The sequence below is a fragment of the Schistocerca nitens genome, chromosome 2 (genome assembly GCF_023898315.1).
Source record: "Schistocerca nitens isolate TAMUIC-IGC-003100 chromosome 2, iqSchNite1.1, whole genome shotgun sequence".
NCBI classification, from domain to species: domain Eukaryota; kingdom Metazoa; phylum Arthropoda; class Insecta; order Orthoptera; family Acrididae; genus Schistocerca; species Schistocerca nitens.
In genome coordinates, this window is record NC_064615.1 from 31999067 (window position 1) to 32022178 (window position 23112).

General features: G+C 45.8%; 1 protein-coding gene across 2 annotated transcripts in view; it reads left to right on the forward strand.

The window, feature by feature from the left end:
- The window catches only part of LOC126235691 (leukocyte elastase inhibitor-like), a 161822-nt gene that overhangs the window by 132425 nt on the left and 6285 nt on the right, over nucleotides 1–23112 (forward strand). For both annotated transcript variants that reach the window (XM_049944432.1, XM_049944431.1), the window contains exon 4: nucleotides 15129–15406. In XM_049944432.1, coding sequence (XP_049800389.1) covers nucleotides 15129–15406 — 278 coding nt within the window. The remainder of the gene's footprint in view (nucleotides 1–15128; nucleotides 15407–23112) is intronic.

Genomic DNA, 23112 nt, shown 5'->3' on the forward strand with positions numbered 1-23112 from the left:
AGACAGACTAGCAAGCTGGAGACGAGAGACTGTCGTAGCGATTTTGTTTCGTGTGTTTGTACTACGGTTGCTACAGTTTCATACACTGAAGAGCCAAAGAAACTGGTACACCTGTGTAATATAGTGTAGGGCCCCTGTGAGGACGCAGAAGTGCCGCAACACGACGTGGCATAGACTTGACTAATGTGTGGAGTAGAGCTGGAGGGAATTGACACCATGAATCCTGCAGGGCTGTCCACAAATCCGTAAGAGTACGACAGGGTGGAGATCTCTTCTGAATAGCGCACTGCAAGCTATCCTACATGTGCTCAATAATGTTCAAGACTGGGGTTTTGGTGGCCAGCGGAAGTGTTTAAACTCATAATAGTGTTCTTGGAGCCGCCCTGCAGCAATTCTGGACGTGTGGTGTGTCGCATTGTCCTGCTGGAATTGCCCAAGTCTGTCGGAATGCACAGTGGACATGAATGGATGCAACTGATCATACAGGATGGTTACGTACGTGTCACATGTCAGAGTATTATCTAGATTGAAGTCCCAGCATCTGCTGAGAGAAAAGGGCTTGCCACACAAAAACGTAAATAAAAATGAATATACGCGCGTAATATCGCGAGGAACTAAATTACGTTTAAACCATAAAATGATAGGTTAACTCCCAACAAAATTTCTCACCAACATCGTTTGGTTGCAGATGACAAGCTACCTGTAATAAATAATACACAAGTGGGCCTGAAAAACCATGCAAATAGAGTGTAAAGGTATTAACGAAAAGAAAGAAATTGTTGTTTGAACTAAATATTCACATAATTTTGTAATATTTTGTAAAAATGTCACATTACAGATTAGATAAAACAGAAACCCATTGATGACGGACCAGAGGTGCTGAAACATCTTTGGGAACTTGGGAAAAACTGTGTTTTCCATAGCTGGCGCACCTTACGTCCAACATCGTTCATGGGTAATTGAATATGGCTAGATGGGAGACGGTATGGTTGGTAGCAAAACTATTTAAAGAGAGGGGAAACAGTTTAGTCAAGGCAAAACACCGGAGTGCCACTGACAGCACTTCAAAGCACATTTGTCAAACAAGGTACTCAAGGTCTAAACAGTAGCACACAATTTAGCTTATGGTTCCAATTCGAAAATTCTTACTCATTAGGGGGTCCCTTAGCATATATCAAGACGGAATAATCACGATAGATTGATAATTGTGAGTGGAATCGACCTAGCATTCGAGACATCTATGTTCTGGGTTGTTGGGTAAAAATCATTTAAATTCACTTGCATTGACGCAAGCAAATAATTAACAGAGGGCAGTGGGCAGTACCGCATCAAAGATGCTTGGTTGCAAATGTTTTGTTAAAAATCAAAAATAATCACGGAGTAATAATTGTCCAGGCTTCCCGGAATCGGTTAAGAACAGAATTTCACGTTCTGCAAGATGCATGGCCACGTTAACTGAAAACTATAGAATTGCAAATACTTGAGTGGCTAATGGACAATGATGGTGGTATCAGTCCCAAAAGTTCACCAGTTGAAATATAACTGAATTTAACATCAATATTGCCCACACAATACATCGATAAATAAACATTAAATTAGCAAAGGGGCAGAGTCCACGAAACATGATGCATCGAACTCAGGACAAACGTGGTGGTAGCTTTGATGTGAACAAAGTGTGCTCCCATCCAAATACCCTAACACACGAAATTAAGTAACAATAACCAAAAAAAGGGATCACAAAACGTTTTTTCTAAAGTAAGGAAGCTGAAAGAGAGTAGATGAAACAGTGCTACAAGCTGCACTATTGCATTCAAATGCCTGGATCGATAACCGAACAAGACAGCTGAAGAGAGAATGTCTGTTCACAGTCCGCCACAAGAGTGACGAAACGTAGCGCTTGGCCGAAATGGTTCTTCTTTTCAAATAGGTGGAGGAGGCGGATCCAATGCAACAATTTTCAGAGCTAGCATTTATCTTTGGACTTGTCCACTGCATTTCATTCTATGCTTCACCTCCTCACAGGGTTAAGTTGGCAACGGCTACAGGTTACGTTTCCTAACCATGACCGGCCGCAAAAACATCTAAACCCACTTGCAAACACACGTTTATTCAGTCAGTGTCTTTTATGGAATAAATGTGTAATGGGAACGATATACAGAAACGAAATAAATGAACACACTAGCTCATGTTCCTCCAGAGGCTGATTATGAACTTGACAGAGTAGCGAGCGACATAAAATGGCACCACAAGCATGCAAGACGCGTCTTTAATGCAAGATTCGTGAAACGGCTCTGGTTGAGCCGTTTCAGAATATATATACTCTCTTCGTGTTTTACTATGCCTGTTTTCACATCGGTATGTGTAAACAGGCGTAGTAAAACACGAAGAGTACCCAATACTCTAGCAGCGACTCAGCAGCCTGTAACAGTTAGCGAGGGCCAGGGTGGTCCTGTAACGGCGAAAAATCCAGCATTTCCGTCGACACAGGGCTTTACTTGACGGACGATATGAGCAATAGTCGTTTGGGCTGACTCCACCTACATATTACAAAATCTAAACTGTAGATAACTGCGAAAGCTTCAGAGAAAATGTGCCTGATGTCTCTTACGAGACAAAACCTACAGAGATGGCAGTATGGATCAGAGCAAGAAAAAAAAATATCAAGTAAACATGGTCTCAAAATGTATGCTTATAAGCTATGAACACTTGTGCATCTTCGATACTGCGAAATAGATCTCTTCTACTGCAAGCTCTTTGGTTTCCGTGTTTTGGAAGGAGTATGCACCAAAATAAGGAAACAGTGTCCAGTAAACAACGTCTCTGAAATGCATATCTTAACAGCTATGAACACTTGTTCGTTACAAGAGATGCATTTCACAGTAGCGAAGATAAACAAAGGCTTATAGCTCTTAAGATATGCTGTAATGATGAGCCAGATAGTAGGGGACTTTATTTTATTTTTATTTGCTTTCAAATGTTACTTTATTCGCTTGTTACGGTCAAGCCATAGCCGGCAGCGTCGGCTGCCTTTAATTTTCTCGCCCCACGGTCTGGCAACAGCAAGTCAGCACCGGGGTAGGCAATCTCGATCACGCGCTTCCCCCGTGTGCTGACGAGGTAACACCACCCTGGCAACGACGCTGCCCAGGCCAAGCTCTGGAAATTTCCATGCCACTCCTGAGGGTTTGCGGCGCGGCACTTTACTTTTTACCGCCCTGCCAGTGTCCAGCGATGTTCATTTGTCTAGCTAAAAGCTGTAGTAGAAAATACTGGACCAGTACTGTCTATTGCAGGTCGCAACATACATAGAATTGTCCGGTAAACGGGATATGGCTAGCTACTGAAATAAAAGTTTTAACTTGGCAATGCAAATTTTCAGGTATAGTTTTACGATAAAGATCGCAGTTAATACTGCCAAGTCCGTACTAAGTGACAACACAATGTAAAGTTCAAACGCACACCACTATCACACACGTAGCCAGTTTATGGTATTTACACTCGTTACCGAAGTTAATAGAGTTCACCGGATCGTTTGGTTATGAAAATGCTCGCTCAAATGTTGTGCACTCTGCTCTACACGTAATACCTGTTCCAGTCTTACATCGCACAACACGCGACGCGGTTTTAACTAACAGTCAGAAGCAATAATTTTGATATTCCGTCCGAAATTCCACACGACTTCCACCATACCGTTCACTTGAATACACTTTGTACTACTTCGCGAACTCGTAATTAGCATTTTTCCGCGATTTTACAGTACTTTCGTCGGAGCTGCTTTCAATGAGATGTTACTAGTTCGAACCCTCAGCCTCGACCCCCCTAGATCACACCAAAGGCTTTGTTCCCAGCATAGATTGGCGCGAGCCTGCATTTTTCTGATTGGCTGATATCACAAACAGCAAATCAAGTTGCAGTATTATCCCACGCTAACCCGCGCTTTACTTCAGTGACCTATCGTAGTAAAACCTTTTATTTTATGGCAATTGCTAATTAAATAAATTTAGAAAAGTATGAAATATAAAATTACTCCATCTCAAATTATCTATTAATTTGTGTTCTACTCACGTTTTATTAGTACCATAAACTGACTGCACATTTAGTTACAGTAAATTCCCTGTATAGTTTAACTGGTACTTCGTCAATAAACAAAACAATTTTCATTTACTTCTGTTCTTCACTCATAAAACACTCACACTGCTAATTACGACACATATAAGACAATTATAATTATGCAAATACATTAAATATTAATCAAACGTAACTTTACAACATTGTTTTGACTACGACTGCTAGCGCTGTCCGTCAACGGCTGACCTCTGCCGCCTACCAGTACAACTACGTGCAGCTCTGTAACTCAGGTCCATGTCAGCTGGTGACATCTGTCGATGACTCATGCCTATAACGACATCGTACTAACAAGCGACAGGAGCGATGCGAAGGCGCTACGCCTCAGGTTCCACGGCTTCTGACCAATCAGGGCAGAGGAAACCGCGTGGCCGTGTTGGATGTACCCGGCCGCCCGCCGCGGGCCGCTCTCTCTGTCGTGCGCCCTGTAGCCCGGTGCGGCGGCGCCGTGGACTTTGTTTTCAGTAGCTGCCACGCCATTCGGACTCACTCTGGCTCACCCTCGCCTCCCTAGGCCTGACTATGTGACCCATTTTAATGCATTTACTGCCAATAAATGGCCTTTTACCTAAAACTATCCTAATGGTTTATTCCCGCGCTCCACTCCTTGGCGAACTCAACCTGCACAATGAATTTCAGAGCCGGTGTTTACTGGATTTTTTTCCTTGTTCTTTTCCTCTGAAAACCTGTCAGAGTTCTGATTCACCATGTTATATATGAAGAGTGAAACTGCTGAAACTTGTAAGAGCTATTTTTTCTTTTCAGAAAATGTATTTCCGTGCTATTGTGTTCTCCGTACTTTGTTGCATGTTCGTAACTTGTTCATGGAGAGAATGTTTCAAAGCTTAATTACTAGTTGGTGCTTGTTCTTTGTGCAGAGCAGTGCGCCTCAGAGGTTTTGTTCTGCAGGGTTTACACAAGATTTTGAGTCAGTTTGAACTACGAACCCATTCCATGTAATTCCAATTCGTATAACTGACTTCTTCGATTTTAAAGTTGCTACTGAAACATTGTCAATGCAGCTGTGTAAGATCTCTAAATGGAGTATGATTGAAGAGTCCCATACTCGTCCATTCCAAATAGTTATTTAGAATTATTACACTGAAACGGAAGAATGGAAAAACAGTCAACGTACTGAGAAAGGGAAGGATCCTGGCTGATGTATGTCATGCTGTGTTTCATCTGAAAGACCCACCATGTTTATCAGATGCAAAACAAAAATAGCTGTTGAAGATGTTGCCATCGTTTCCTCAACAGCATAGGGAGCTCTACAGTAAACTTTGTAACATCTCATCCCAAGAACGGAGTAGTGTAAGAAACAGAAGTCAACACTGAGAGTTTTTCTGTTAAATTTTATTTTCCTTTTGTAAAAAACATGGGATAGTAAAAATGATTTTTGTTGACTACAATTCTATTAGTTAAGACATTATTGCTGTTTATTTGTGCTTTTATTATCAAAAATAAAACATAGTGCCTCAGTGTTAATGGCACTTCAAACAAAAAGTTTGGTAGTGACACTTAGAATCCGTTAGTTATCATGAATGGCGCCTAGAATGTTCTTAATAAACTATTTATTTTCTAATTTGTGTCGTTATTTTTTGCAGTGATGAGGTGAGCAGCGTAATTCAGTGATGTGACAATAGCTTCTCAATTTTCTGGATGCAAATAAATTACGTTCAAAAAGAGATACATCGTTTTCTGACTCCCCCGACAAATGTGAGATGCAGCACATGGAATTTTTCACATTTCCATTCATGTATTTTGACGTACGGTGCCCATTAGCGGGAACTTTTTATTTTACTAGACCATCTTCATCGGGATGTATATTGCAGATGGCAAAATACCTTTTCCAAGCTTGGATCTCCTGTTGCGAAAAACAGCACCTTTTATGGCTGATTAGACAGCATAACATGCGAAAACCGTATTTTGTCTTCTGTAATGTAGATAGGAATATGCCCGAAACTAGCTAACTAGCTACAACTTGCACCCCTTTTATGTCTTGAACGGCTCAAAACATCTAAATCCGGTTTTCGGCTAATAATAGTGGGCAGGGGGACACGTAATACTCTCAGTTCTTGACCAACCGAGATACTGAATCAAGTACTTCTTTAGGGTTAAGTACCTCACCTTGTAAATACGGACCTCTTATAGCATGTCTGTGTTTTCTGTGTGTATGTATGTCTGTTAAAAACCCTTTTCTTAGGAACGAGTAGACGTATCATCTTGAAATTTATGTCACATACTAAGGTCTATGGTCCATTGGCGATGTAATAAACGTTAACTTCCAAGTCAATACAGTCGAAAGAGGCGACCATTTATGTCGCATATTTCGATACTCGTGAGATTACTCATGAAGACCTATAGGGTCTATTTGATAAGAAACGAGATTAAACAGCACAAGTAAAAGAAAACCAGAAAATTATTAATTTGTAATTGCATCACAACAAAAATATATTTCTTTTGTCGTTTGTTACCCCGTTTCAAATTTAAAACTAAAACATTCTCGAAAGCTTTGGAGTTCTCGGGACTGAAATCTTGCCAGTATCAATGTCGATAGCAAGCACAAATCGTCGAGATCCTCGATTCCCGGGATGGATGAACTTGCCATATACACAGTTAAGTCTATACGGAACCGGAACCTTCAGAGTGCGAGTCCCACTCGCAACTGGCCAATTTTTATTTTGTAATCGAGTTACATCTATTTCAATGGCATTCTAAAACTCCTGAAAAGACGAGTACAATGATATAACATTCGTTAATTATGGTATTGAAAATTTCTGTAAGTATAAACCGCATTTCCTCTTCGCCCTACATTATACAACATAGATACAGTGTCAGCTACGATTTCTGTCAATTGAACTACATACAAATGGCTAGCGTATCTGAAGGGGATTAGAAAAGCTTTGACACCTGTTCACATACCCATGTTTAAGTGAACAACTTTTGTGAAACAGGGTGTCGAAGCAGTTGACACAACGGCGGAACCAATGGCTATTTCCCCACTTAGTGGTGCTCAAAAGGGAATAGGCAATTCCGGACGCCTTGCCTTTTAATCTTAACTCATTTCACGGATAGACTGGCGAAAAGTTTCAACCTTAACATTACGAGCTTTTAAATGCATTTAAACGGAAGCACGTGGCTCTATTTTGAAAAAGACATACATACACTTGCCTAAATAATATCTCGCCTGCTACGAATGTTTAATCACCCATACATGCGCCCTTCTGCCGACTATCATTTGCCGTAAACCTAGTTTCGATTTCATGATCCGTTCACGAAATAAAAAGGGTGCAAGTTTTAGGGGATCCGCCCTTTATATTATGACTTATTCAGCCTTGTGTGCGCACTACATCGCCACTGATTCAAAAGACGCGCTGCAAAAAAATGCTTCAAATGGCTCTGAGCACTATGGGACTCAACTGCTGTGGTCATCAGTCCCCTAGAACTTAGAACTACTTAAACCTAACTAACCTAAGGACATCACACACATCCATGCCCGAGGCAGGATTCGAACCTGCGACCGCAGCAGTCGCACGGTTCCGGACTGCGCGCCTAGAACCGCGAGACCACCGCGGCCGGCCGACGCGCTGCACAAGAGAGCTTAAAAGAGTCTGCAGACTGTGATGTAGCTGGGTGGAGGGAGTGCGGATTATCCTGGCCGCTCGTCAGTTTACAGACTGATGACTGCGGCACAGTTTCTCTCGTGAAGTCCCTCAATCTGTTGGACCACTATCCGCAATCAATAACATCGTTGCAGGTGAGCACAGCTACCAAATAATATAGCTGAACGCAAAGTTCACGTGTTAAAACAACAGTTCATTGCATACTGCAAAATCAAATGTAGTCTGTTGCATACTGGGGCAGAGGTCAAACTCTTGCACCCATTGTGGAATAGCAAATGCTCAGGTCGGATTATACGAGCATTGGAACTTTAATAGTGGCAACTATTTATTTACAACTTATGGGAAATACGAGGGTGGAACTACAATAGTGGTAACTATTTATTTACAGCTCGTACAAAATAGATACTTTCAAAGTATGCCTATGCCTACTTCGGTGGCCTTGGAATCACATGGAACCCCTGATGTCGCTGCGTCTTCCGGCAGTGAGCATCTTACCGGTCAGCCATCACTCCAGGGTGAATGGCGGACAGTGGTGGGCTCGCGCGTGCCTGGCCGAAAGGCGAAGGTGGGATCTGGCCGCGTGGCGGCTGCCTTACCCCTTTCCAACAGGTACGGGGTGCTTCCTAGTGGTGATGACATCGTTTCCGAGCCACCACAGGATGCCTCGCCTGTTGGGCCAGTGGCCGATTCTCCGGCAAGGTCCCGACAGTCACAGAGGGCGGGCCTATTAGTTATAGGGAGCTCCAACGTTAGGCGGGTTATGGAGCCCCTCAGGAAAATAGCGGGTAGGTCGGGGAAGAATGCCAGTGTGCACTCGGTGTGCTTGCCGGGGGGTCTCGTCCGTAATGTGGAGGAGGCCCTTCCGGCAGCTATTGAACGCACTGGGTGTGACCGGCTGCAGATAGTAGCACATGTCGGAACGAATGACGCCTGCCGCTTGGGTTCTGAGGCCATCCTTGGTTCCTTCCGGCGGCTGGCTGATTTGGTGAAGACAACCAGCATCGCACGCGGAGTGCAAGCTGAGCTTAATATCTGCAGCATAGTGCCCAGAGTCGATCGCGGTCCTCTGGTTTGGAGCCGTGTGGAGGGTCTAAACCAGAGGCTCAGACGACTCTGCGACTATAATGGTTGCAAATTCATCGACCTCCGTTATTGGGTGGAGAACTGTAGGGCCCCCCTAGACAGGTCAGGCGTGCACTACACACCGGAAGCAGCTACTAGGGTAGCAGAGTACGTGTGGCGTGCACACGGGGGTTTTTTAGGTTAGAGGGACCCCCCCTTGGGCGAAACGATAAAATACCTGACGGCTTACCAGAGAGAACATTATCATCGTTGATAAAGAACGTCCGTCCTCAGAGACCAAAAACAGGAAAAGTTAACGTAATATTGGTAAACTGCAGGAGTATCCAGGGCAAGGTTCCTGAATTAGTATCTCTTATTGAAGGAAATAGTGCGCATATAGTATTAGGAACGGAAAGTTGGTTAAAACCGGAAGTGAACAGTAACGAAATCCTAGACACAGAATGGAATATATACCGCAAGGATAGGATAAACGCCAATGGTGGAGGAGTATTTATAGCAGTAAAGAATTCAATAATATCCAGTGAAGTTATTAGCGAATGCGAATGTGAAATAATCTGGGTTAAGTTAAGTATCAAAGGTGGGTCAGATATGATAGTCGGATGCTTCTATAGGCCACCTGCATCAGCAACCGTAGTAGTTGAGCGCCTCAGAGAGAACCTGCATAACGTCGTGAAGAAGTTTCGTGATCATACTATTGTAATAGGGGGAGACTTCAATCTACCAGGTATAGAATGGGATAGTCACACAATCAGAACTGGAGCCAGGGACAGAGACTCTTGTGACATTATCCTGACTGCCTTGTCCGAGAATTACTTCGAGCAGATAGTTAGAGAACCAACTCGTGAAGCTAACGTTTTAGACCTCATAGCAACAAATAGACCGGAACTTTTCGACTCCGTGAATGTAGAAGAGGGTATCAGTGATCATAAGTCAGTGGTTGCATCAATGACTAAAAGTGTAATAAGAAATGCCAAGAAAGGAAGGAAAATCTATTTGCTTAACAAGAGTGATAGGGCACAAATCGCAGAATATCTGAGTGACCACCATCAAACGTTCATTTCTGAGGAAGAGGATGTGGAACAAAAATGGAAAAAATTCAGAAACATCGTCCAGTACGCCTTAGATAAGTTCGTACCGACTAAGGTCCAAAGCGAGGGGAAAGATCCACCGTGGTATAACAATCATGTACGAAAGGTACTACGGAAACAAAGAAAGCTTCATCATAGGTTTAAGAGTAGTCGAATCATAGCTGATAAGGAAAAGCTGAACGAAGCGAAAAAGAGCGTAAAGAGAGCAATGAGAGAAGCATTCAACGAATTCGAACATAAAACATTGGCAAACAATCTAAACAAGAACCCTAAAAAGTTTTGGTCATATGTAAAATCGGTAAGCGGATCTAAATCCCCTATTCAGTCACTCGTTGACCACGATGGCACCGAAACAGAGGACGACCGAAGAAAGGCAGAAATACTGAATTCAGTGTTCCGAAACTGTTTCACTGCGGAAAATCGTAACACGGTCCCTGACTTCAGCCGTCGCACGGACGCCAAAATGGAAAATATTGAAATAAACGATATCGGAATTGAAAAACAACTACTATCACTTAGTAGCGGAAAAGCATCCGGACCAGACGAGATACCCGTAAGATTCTACAGTGATTATGCTAAAGAACTTGCCCCCTTTCTATCAGCAATTTATCGTAGATCTCTGGAAGAACGTAAAGTACCTAGCGACTGGAAGAAAGCACAGGTCGTTCCCATTTTCAAGAAGGGTCATAAATCAGATGCGAATAATTATAGGCCTATTTCACTTACGTCAATCTGTTGTAGAATAATGGAACATGTTTTGTGTTCTCGTATTATGACGTTCTTAGATAATACAAATCTCCTTCATCATAACCAACATGGATTCCGCAAACAGAGATCATGTGAAACCCAGCTCGCCCTATTTGCCCAAGAAATTCACAGTGCCGTAGACACTGGCGAGCAGATTGATGCCGTATTCCTGGACTTCAGGAAGGCATTTGATACGGTTCCGCACTTACGTTTAGTGAAAAAAATACGAGCTTACGGAATATCGGACCAGGTTTGTGATTGGATTCAGGATTTCCTAGAAGAAAGAACACAACATGTCATTCTTAACGGTTCAAAATCTGCAGATGTAGAGGTAATTTCGGGAGTACCGCAAGGAAGCGTGATAGGACCTTTATTGTTTACAATATACATAAATGACTTAGTTGACAACATCGGTAGCTCCGTGAGGCTATTTGCAGATGACACGGTTGTCTACAAGAAAGTAGCAACATCAGAAGACTCGTACGTACTCCAGGAAGACCTGCAGAGGATTAATGAATGGTGCGACAGCTGGCAGCTTTCCCTAAACGTAGATAAATGTAATATAATGCGCATACATAGGGGCAGAAATCCATTCCAGTACGATTATGCCATAGGTGGTAAATCATTGGAAGCGGTAACGACCGTAAAATACTTAGGAGTTACTATCCGGAGCGATCTGAAGTGGAATGATCACATAAAACAAATAGTGGGAAAAGCAGGCGCCAGGTTGAGATTCATAGGAAGAATTCTAAGAAAATGTGACTCATCGACGAAAGAAGTAGCTTACAAAACGCTTGTTCGTCCGATTCTTGAGTATTGCTCATCAGTATGGGACCCTTACCAGGTTGGATTAATAGAAGAGATAGACATGATCCAGCGAAAAGCAGCGCGATTCGTCATGGGGACATTTAGTCAGCGCGAGAGCGTTACGGAGATGCTGAACAAGCTCCAGTGGCGGACACTTCAAGAAAGGCGTTACGCAATACGGAGAGGTTTATTATCGAAATTACGAGAGAGCACATTCCGGGAAGAGATGGGCAACATATTACTACCGCCCACATATATCTCGCGTAATGATCACAACGAAAAGATCCGAGAAATTAGAGCAAATACGGAGACTTACAAGCAGTCGTTCTTCCCACGCACAATTCGTGAATGGAACAGGGAAGGGGGGATCAGATAGTGGTACAATAAGTACCCTCCGCCACACACCGTAAGGTGGCTCGCGGAGTATAGATGTAGATGTAGATGTAAAGTTTTACTGACCTTCAAAGTACACATTCGGGAGGACGACGGTTCAATCCCGCGTCCGGCCATCCTGATTTAGGTTTTCCGTGATTTCCCTAAATCACTCCAGGCAAATGCCAGGATGGTTCCTCTGAAAGGGCACGGCCGACTTCCTTCCCCATCCTTCCCTAATCCGATGAGACCGATGACCTCGCTGTCTGGTCTCCTTCCCCAAAACAACCCCAACCTTCAAAGAAGTCACCAGCATTGTGTATAAACCGTTGCCAGCGATGTGGAAGTCGTAGGATGCTCTTAGCAGTGCCAGTTGTGTAGACAGTTCGCGTGGAGCGGTGTATTACCCTACAAATCTCTGTAATAGTTATGAAGCGAATGCAATGAAGTGCTTCCTTCAATATAGGAATCACTTTGAAGTCATAAGGGCTTAACTCCGGGCAGTGTGATGGATGGTACAGCACATCCCAGCCTCATCTATAAAGCAAATGACTCGTAATTTGCGCCATGTGTGCGCGAGCGTTGTCCTTAGAATGATAGGAAGATGCTGCAGAAAGTGTCGCCGCTTGTTTCTTTAAGCTGTTAATTTTTGGAAAATGGCCTGCGACCAGCTTACAGAAAGAAGCGGCGACACTTTCTCTAGGATCTTCCCATCATTCTAAGGACAAAGCTCGAGCACTTATGGCTCAAGTTGTGACTTATTGTTTGATCTACGGGGCTGGGAAATGCTGTACCGCCCACCACACTCTTCGAAATTACGCCCTTGTGACTTCCATGTGTTTCCCAAATTGTAGGAAGCATTGCATTCAGAACTGTTCCAGAGATTTGTCGAGCAGTAGACTGCTCCATGCGTACTATCAACACAGCTGGTGCTGCTAAGAATATTCTGCGACTTCCACATCGCTGGCGATGGGCTATACACAATGCTGATGCCTACTTTAAAGGAAAGTAAAACTCTGAGTCATGCGTCTACTTCGCATAAGTTGTAAACAAAGAGTAGTCACTATTAAAGTTTTAATCCTAGTAACTGTTTCGATTAACACATTCTGATGAATCACATATTTCTCATTAGTCATAAATAAATAGTTGTCACTTTTCAAGTTTCAATCCTGGCAGCTGTTCGACTAACACATAACAATAATGATGATGATGATTGGTTTGTGGGGCTCTGAACTGCGCGGTCATCAGCTCCCATACGCATTCCCAATCTGTACGCAGTCCAATCGAGCCATGAATGATCATGGAATGTTGAGAACAACACAAACACCCAGTCCACGGACAGGAAAATCCCCAACCTAGCCGGAAATAGAACCCGGGTCCCTGTGATCCAGAGGTAGCAACGCTAGCCACTAGACCAGGAGCTGCGGACTCATTCTGATGAATCACATTGAAAGTTTTCTGAATACGTGTGGCCAACTCGACGCTCATCGAACGCACGCACTTCCTCAGAGAGTCTTGGACGCAAAATGCTCCACGTCCTGCGTGCACGTACCTGAGTAACTCCTCTCCCCCCTCCCCCCCCCTCTCTCTCTCTCTCTCTCTCTCTGTCTCTCTCCCTGAAAAAAACTGCCGTTCCAACTGTTAACTACCGGATGGTTATAATTAAAGTGCAACTACTCGCGGAGATCGCAACAGCCTTGCCACAGTGGATACACCGGTTCCCGTCAGATCACCAACGTTAAGCGCTGTTGGGTCTGGCCGGCATTTGGATGGCCATTTTTCGGGGTGCACTCAGCCTTGTGATGCCAATTGAGGAGCTACTCGACCGAATAGTAGCGGCTCTGGTCACAGAAAACCATCATAACGACAGGGAGAGCAGTGTGCTGACCACACGCCCCTCCTATCCGCATCCTTATCTGAGGATGACACGGCGGTCGGATGGTCCCGATGGGCCACTTGTGACCTGGCGACGGAGTGAGTACTCACGGAGATCCAGTGTGCGCTGTAATTATCGTGTGGCAGCGAAACTTGGGAGGTATGCTGATGCATTGATGCGGAAATGATTTATGCTGAAAAAAATTGTTCCAATTTTGGCCACCAGGTGTAAATCTGGCGCTGTGCAGAATCTCGTCGATATTGCCGGTGTATACATTGAACAAATTGTGCAAGTGGCGCTTAATAATAAAGTCAACGTTACGCCTTTCTCTCTTCTTCGACCTTTATGCCCATGAGCCGTTCCTAGTCCATTACATATAAAAACATTTCTATAAGTCTTTTTTGCGCCTACAGCGCAAGATTTGAACATGGTGGCCAAAACTAGAACTAATAGGCGGAGCGGTTCTGGGCGCTTCAGTCCGAAACCGCGCGACTGCTACGGTCACAGGTTCGAATCCTGCCTCGGCCATGGATGTGTGTGATGTCCTTAGGTTAGTTAGGTTTAAGTAGTTCTAAGTTCTAGGGAACTGATGACCTCAGATGTTAAGTCCCATTGTGCTCAGAGCCATTTTAACGATGAAACTTCCTGGCACATTAAAACTCTGTGCGGGACCGAGACTCGAACTCGGGACCTTTGCCTTTGGCGGGCAAGTGCTCTACCAACTGAGCTACCCAAGTACGACTCACGCCCCGTCCTCACAGCTTTACTTCTGCCAGTACCTCGCCTCCTACCTACCAAACTTTACAGAAGCTCTCCTGCGAATCTTGCAGAACTGGCACTCCTGAAAGAAAGGATATTGCGGAGACATGGCTTAGCCACAGCCTGGGGGATGTTTCCAGAATGAGATTTTCACTCTGTAGTGGAGTGTGCGCTGATATGAAACTTCCTGCCAGATTAAAACTGTGTGCCCGACCGAGACTCGAACTCGGGACCTTTGCCTTTCGCGGGCAAGTACCCGCGAAAGGCAAAGGTCCCGAGTTCGAGTCTCGGTCGGGCACACAGTTTTAATCTGGCAGGAAGTTTCATATCAGCGCCCGCGAAAGGCAAAGGTCCCGAGGTCGAGTCTCGGTCCGACACACAGTTTGAATCTGCCAGGAAGTTTCATATCAGCGCACACTCCGCTGCAGAGTGAAAATCTCATGTGAACCTTTTTTTTTGGGGGGGGGGGGGGGGCACTAATATTTTCCAGCGTAGATCGGTTCCGCATTAACGCATTAGGATATCTACCCACTTTCGCACGATAATTGCAGGCCACACTGGACCTTTGTGGGCGGCTGCAATTCAATTAAAACCCCCCGGTGCTTTCCTACAAGCAGCCTTGCTATACACGCGTGTTGACGGTCGCAGGTGCTGGGGCTGCCTTACAAGGACGAGTCGTTCGCCATGTTCCTGCTGCTGCCGGACGAGCACGGGGTCCAGGGACTGTCGCGGCTGGAGTCTCAGCTGCCGCCGGACACGCTGCTGCGGCTGCTGGCGTCGGCGCGCCCCACGGAGCTGCCCTACCTGGTGCCGCGCATGCGCCTCGAGGGCTTCTCCAGCCTGGCCGGCGCGCTCTCCGCCGCCGGCGTCTCCTCCATCTTCGACCCGCAGCAGGCCGACCTCTCCGGGATTGTCTACAAAAATACGTAAGCATTTCAGAAGCACTCCACCGTGTTACGGTATTATCAGCACTACCTGAACAAAAATGTCCGCACATCTATTAGTAGATATTAATATCGGGTGCATCCACCCTCAGCCTTTATGACTGCTTGACATTTGCTGGGGACACTTTCGGATGACTGAATGTCTGTGGAGGAATGGCAGCCCATTCCTCCTCAACAGCTGAAACCGGGTAGTGATGCGGGACTCCACTGCCTGGTGTGAAGACCACATCCGTGCCCATCCCAGAGTTAAACCAATGGGTTCAGATGGGACTTTTGGGAGGCCAGTCCATTTCAAGAAATTGTCCATAGATCACAGCCTCAATGATGATGTTTTGTCATGAGGATATAAATATCATCTCCAAACTGCTCCTCTACTGTACACAGTACACAATGCAGCAAAATGTGTTTATATTCTTCCACGTTTAGCGTTTTCTTAACGCAATAAAGGTAACTCACAGTACCAGGAAAAACATCCCCACACAGCAATGGCACCTCCTCCGTACTCCACTGTTGGCACTAGACAAGTAACAGCATCCAGACCTTCACCAAACAGAAACCATTCCGTCGGAGTGCCACAGGGCATAGCATGATTCATCACTACAAATCACTCTGTAACATTCCATCAAGGCCTCCTACAATCCCTTCTCACTTGGACCAGCTTGATTAACTGGTGTGGTAAGCGATAGCATTACAGGTGTTTGTGGCGTGCCCTATCTATGACTTGCCTGCACATTAGCAGTGTGGTCAGCCTCCGTATTTTTTCGACCTGTAATCTACCTGACATTACCTGCAATACAGCCACTCATGTTCGTCACCTTGTGAAGCCTAATGCGGGGAAATGAACGTTTGTCACTACTAAGGAAACTAGCAATTTTCTGGTAAATATCATGTACGAGTGTTGGAACTTAAATAGTCGCAACTATTTATTCACAACCGATATAAAAGCGTTACATGTTTCCACCTGTTACTGTCCTTCAAAATAGTCACTAGTGTTGTGTAGAACACGTTGCCAGCGATGTGGAAGGCGTAGTATACCGTTAGCAGAGCCTGTTATGTTGATGGTGCGAATGGAGTGGTCTAAAGTTATGGTGATTCTCGTGTACGACTGTGGTGGTGTTATCGTAACGCATTACGTTCCTCCATGGTAGACCGTCAATGCACAGTATTACTGTTCGTTTTTGGAGCATCACCTGCGACCAGCTTTGCGAAAGAAGCGGCTACACTTTCTGCGCAACCCACCCATCATTTTGCACGACAATGCGCGAGCGCATACAGCGCAAGCTGGGGCTGCTCTGTTCAGTCGATGGAACTGGGAAGTACCATACTCCCGGAACTTAAGTCCTTGTGACTTTGATTTGATTCCGAGGATGAAGGAACCACTTGGTGGCAATCGCTTCAGAACTGTTCCCGAGATTCAACAGGCAGGAGACCGCTCCATTCACACCATCAACAGAACAGGCTCTGCTAACGGTATACTACGCCTTCCACATCGCTGGCAACGGGTTCTACACAACGCTGGTGACTACTTTGAAGGACAGTAACAGGTGAAAACATGTAACTCTTTTCTATCGGTTCTGAACAAATAGTTGCCCCTATTTAAGTTCCAACCCTCCTATATTCTTGAGACTTTTTTACGGTGTTTTTTAAAGACCCCTACCACCTCCGTACTGTGCGCCTCAGAGTCCACTAAGATGGAGTCCGTGCGTTTTCGCCCCTCTGTGTGACGCTTGTGCCACTGGTGCAGCCAACAATGTAGTTCAAAGTTGTAGCAAATCTTGTCACAATTAGTCTAACCCAAATTGCGCCCTCACTATGCTCTTCCTACCAACCGGGTTTCCCTATACAATGCCAGGATACTTTCCAAAGGAACGAGACGGAACTACCCAGTCATGCTCCACCAACGTCCCACAATTAAAATTAGTTGCGATCGTAACCAACATGTTATCGTCGATCGTTGCTTGACCACAAAACCACAAATGATGAGCGCAGCGGCAGGAGCAAGCGCAGCACCTGACTTACCATGTCTGGCAGCCTCCGTGTTGTTGCATAGCATAAGCTTCACTAAGTGAACTACGTGCGTCTATGCCTCTGTCGCTTTTGACAATAAGATTGGAATGCTCTCTTTCAAATTCTGAAGGAGGCAGGGGTAAATCACAGGGAGCGAAAGTCTGTTTACAATGTGTACAGAAACCAAATGGCAGTTGTAAGAGTCGAGGAGCACAAAAGGGAAGCAGTGATTGAGAAGCGAGTGAGACATGGCTGTAGCCTATCCCCGATGTTATTCAATCTGCATGAGTATAATGAGCAAGCAGTAAAGGCAACAAAAGAAAAATCCATGGAGAAGAAGTAAAAACTTTGAGGTTTGTCGACGACATTGTAATTCTGTCGGACAACAAAGGACTTGCAAGAGCAGTTGAACGGAATGAACAGCATCTTGAAAGAAGTATGTAAGATGAACATCAACAAATGAAAAACGATGATAATGGAATGTAGTCGAATTGGATCAAGTAACGTTGAAGGAATTAGATTATGAAATGAGACAAGCAGTAGATGAGTTTTGCTATCTAGATAGCAAAATGACTGATGATGGGCGAAATAGAGAGTATATAAAATGCAGACTGACCGTGGCAAGGAAAGCGTTTCTGAAGAAGAGAAATTTGTTAACATCGAACATAGATTTAAGTGTCAGGAAGTCGTTTCTGAAAGTATTTGTATGGAGTGTAGCCATGTATGGAAGTGAAACATGGACGATAACCAGTTTGGACAAGAAAAGAATAGAAGCTTTCGAAATGTGGTGCTACAGAAGAATGCTGAAGATTAGATGGGTAGATCACATAACTAATGAGGAGGTATTGAATAGAATTGGGGAGAAGAGGAGTTTGTGGCACAACTTGACTAGAAGAAGGGATCGGTTGGTAGGACGCATTCTGAGGCGTTAGGGGATCACCAATTTAGTATTGGAGGGAAGCGTGAAGGGTAAAAATCGTAGACGGAGACCAAGAGATGAATACACGAAGCAGATTCGGAAGGATGTAGGTTGCAGTAGTTATTCGGAGATGAAGAAGCTTGCACAGGATAGGGTAGCATGGAGAGCTGCATCAAATCAGTCTCTGGACTGAAGACCACAACAACAACAACATGCCTCTGTCGTAATCACAGTCCAAATCAAACTTTAATTCACTGTTATAAAATTGTACGACCTACAAGCAAGATACTGAACACACTCTGGCTCTATTTGAGCAAACATTCACAGCTTATTTACGAGATTTGGGCTGGTGATGCTGACGACCATCTATCCCGTTCAATGGCAGAACTCCAAGTCCCTAACAATGGCGTTCGCGCCATCCTTATCTTTCTGTGCCTCTGTGACATGAGCCACCACCTTCTTCGTAAAACTGAACCTGCTTAAGTTTAAAACGCCCTTATTGACTCTCTAACACTCGAACTGCAGGTTCATGCTGTTCTCTAAGTTTCGCTGCTCCTCCTTCCTTTACATTAATTGTTTATTGAAAGAACTACTTTTCTTTGCTGGAGGACGTTGGTACGACCAGTCCACATTTCCCAATGTGGATTGGTGTCCGCCGACAGATGATGCATTTCAGTTTTTGTTCGCCTCCGCCGTGGCTGCGTTCCTCCACCTCCTGGCTCCTGCAAGTGACTGAGACCCGCGCTGACGCCCAACTTGGCTCACTCCGGAAGTGTTCGGCACTGCCAACCTGCGATCTGCGCCGGTTTGCTCCAGGCCCAATATCCAGCTGAATTCTGATTGGCCCGTCTTAAGTAAACTCTCTATAACTTTTGTTTTGTTGTAACCTTTTTAGGTAAAAATGAAATATATACTTAATTGGATATGATGTCTGTTCTTTCGGACATGTCCGAAAGTACAAACACCATATCCATACAAGTATATTGTATGTTAACCGGGGACCTAGAAACGACGGAGAGGCACTGTCCCCGCCGCAGCCCCAGTGGTCGGCACCCCACGACGACTACCGCAGTCCACTTCACCCCTCCGCCGCCCCACACCGAACGCAGGATTATTGTGCGGTTCGGCCCCCGGTGGACCTCCCAGGGAACGTATCACGCCAGACGAGTGTAACCCCTATGTTTGCGTGGTAGAGTAATGGTGGTGTACGCGTACGTGGTGAACTTGTTTGGGCAGCAATCACTGACATAGTGTAACTGAGGCGGAACAAGGGGAACCAGCCCGCATTCGCCACGGCAGATGGAAAACCGCCTAAAAACCATCCACAGACTGGCCGGTTCATCGGACCTCGACACAAATCCGCCGGGCGGATTCGTGCCGGGGACCAGGCGCTCCTTCCCGCCCGGAAAGCCGTGCGTCAGACCGCTCGGCCAACCGGGCGGGCCGTATAAGTATATAGTTCTGGCAATACCAGCCATGGCCTCCTCCTTCTTTGCGGATACACACATATTACCCGAACTCTTACGGGACATGGTAAGAATGTCTTCCACGAGTAATGAGTGTGTTGGGGTGGGACACTACGAATGTAGTGTGTGGACATACAAGATGAGAATGTGGGTCTCGCGGGAGGTGTGGAAGAGACAAGATGAGAATGTGGGTCTCGCGGGAGGCGTGGAAGAGACAAGATGAGGCGTGGAAGAGACAAGATGAGAATGTGGGTCTCGCGGGAGGTGTGGAAGAGACAAGATGAGAATGTGGGTCTCGCGGGAGGCGTGGAAGAGACAAGATGAGAATGTGGGTCTCGCGGGAGGCGTGGAAGAGATAGTCCCTGCAGTCGCACTATCCTCTGTGCCCTGGTGCCTCAGACGGTTAGTGCGTCTGCCATGTAAGCAGGAGTTCCCCGGTTCGAATCGCGTTCGGGGCACGCATTTTCACCTGTCACCGTTATTATATACACTCCTGGAAATTGAAATAAGAACACCGTGAATTCATTGTCCCAGGAAGGGGAAACTTTATTGACACATTCCTGGGGTCAGATACATCACATGATCACACTGACAGAACCACAGGCACATAGACACAGGCAACAGAGCATGCACAATGTCGGCACTAGTACAGTGTATATCCACCTTTCGCAGCAATGCAGGCTGCTATTCTCCCATGGAGACGATCGTAGAGATGCTGGATGTAGCCCTGTGGAACGGCTTGCCATGCCATTTCCACCTGGCGCCTCAGTTGGACCAGCGTTCGTGCTGGACGTGCACACCGCGTGAGACGACGCTTCATCCAGTCCCAAACATGCTCAATGGGGGACAGATCCGGAGATCTTGCTGGCCAGGGTAGTTGACTTACACCTTCTAGAGCACGTTGGGTGGCACGGGATACATGCGGACGTGCATTGTCCTGTTGGAACAGCAAGTTCCCTTGCCGGTCTAGGAATGGTAGAACGATGGGTTCGATGACGGTTTGGATGTACCGTGCACTATTCAGTGTCCCCTCGACGATCACCAGTGGTGTACGGCCAGTGTAGGAGATCGCTCCCCACACCATGATGCCGGGTGTTGGCCCTGTGTGCCTCGGTCGTATGCAGTCCTGATTGTGGCGCTCACCTGCACGGCGCCAAACACGCATACGACCATCATTGGCACCAAGGCAGAAGCGACTCTCATCGCTGAAGACGACACGTCTCCATTCGTCCCTCCATTCACGCCTGTCGCGACACCACTGGAGGCGGGCTGCACGATGTTGGGGCGTGAGCGGAAGACGGCCTAACGGTGTGCGGGACCGTAGCCCAGCTTCATGGAGACGGTTGCGAATGGTACTCGCCGATACCCCAGGAGCAACAGTGTCCCTAATTTGCTGGGAAGTGGCGGTGCGGTCCCCTACGGCACTGCGTAGGATCCTACGGTTTTGGCGTGCATCCGTGCGTCGCTGCGGTCCGGTCCCAGGTCGACGGGCACGTGCACCTTCCGCCGACCACTGGCGACAACATCGATGTACTGTGGAGACCTCACGCCCCACGTGTTGAGCAATTCGGCGGTACGTCCACCCGGCCTCCCGCATGCCCACTATACGCCCTCGCTCAAAGTCCGTCAACTGCACATACGGTTCACGTCCACGCTGTCGCGGCATGCTACCAGTGTTAAAGACTGCGATGGAGCTCCGTATGCCACGGCAAACTGGCTGACACTGACGGCGGCGGTGCACAAATGCTGCGCAGCTAGCGCCATTCGACGGCCAACACCGCGGTTCCTGGTGTGTCCGCTGTGCCGTGCGTGTGATCATTGCTTGTACAGCCCTCTCGCAGTGTCCGGAGCAAGTATGGTGGGTCTGACACACCGGTGTCAATGTGTTCTTTTTTCCATTTCCAGGAGTGTATCAACGCCCGTCAGCAGCTGAAGGTATTAATGTAATTCTAAAAATGAAATGATCGTATGGCATTTATTGGCCGGGATATCCCGTTCGGGGTTCGACCGCCGTATTGTAAGTCTTTTTAGTTGAAGCCACGTCGGCAACCTGTGTGCCAATGATGCTAATGAAGGACACACAACACCCAGTCCCCTGCCGGGAATGAAACCCGGGCTCCCTTGCGTGATAGGCGGTAACGCTACCGCTGCGCTACGAAGGTGGACACCCTTTAACGTAAATTATCTTAAAAGATGTACGGAAATTAGCATGTGACGTTCCGTCTGTGATAATGAAAGAATTCTGATTGAGAGATAATAAAAACGGAATCTAAATAGAAAATTCAATTACTCCTCCCACAAAAGATAAAGAAATCTTTTCTCAACCATCTGACTGCGACTTTTAAAATATCCTCTAATGTCTCCTAACAACTGTTCTGTAATGCTCCTGTACGCAACAGACGACTTATCTCGTCTTCCGGCTGCAACTGCGCTATTAGTAACACGCTAATATACCTAAAAAAAAGAAAGCAGGACTGCGATTCATGCAAAGTGCAATGCACAGACTAATTGCAACAATTACTGCCATACTTTTACACAGAGAAATCGAATTATCAGGAGAGGTCCTGTCAACAGCTTTAAGCGACGTAAAGAAAAATGAAAGAAATCAATAAAAACTTTTAATTTACTACATTCACAAAAATGATGATCTAAATGCTGACAAACTTTAAACAGATTTTCAAGTATTCCACAATGTCTATACTCAACAAACACGTTTCTGGCCATGACAGAGAGTATTACTCGTGAGTGCGTGCACACATAAATCTGACAAAATCCCTCCGGTGTGCAGGCAACCAACAACTACGTTCAGGTAAAAGGCAAATTACCAAAAAATCCTCCATTAATACCAAAGTCTCCTCCGGCGCTACTAGCACGACCACGGCAGGCTCCCATGTCACGCGGCTCCTCTCCACCACATCATGGATCCGACCACTTCCGACTCCCCTCGACAACTAGTCGCTGGCTACTACTCGCCATAATAATATCTCTGTAGTGGACTGACAAGGTAGCCAGTCCACAGTGAAGTAGCCGAAAGGGCACGCGTCAACTCACGCCGTCTGGCGTGAAGTCTGGAACAGGATAAGTTATGAATGTGATAAAGAAAAGAACGTAGCTACTAGAACACTTAACTTGTATATTGTCCTTTGCTATACAGCATTCTTGATGATACAAGTGAGACTCTATCTTGAGATACATGCAATGGTACAATTGGCGCCTTGCTAGGTCGTAGCCATTAACTTAGCTGAAGGCTATTCTAACTGTCTCTCGGCAAATGAGAGAAAGGCTTCGTCAGTCTA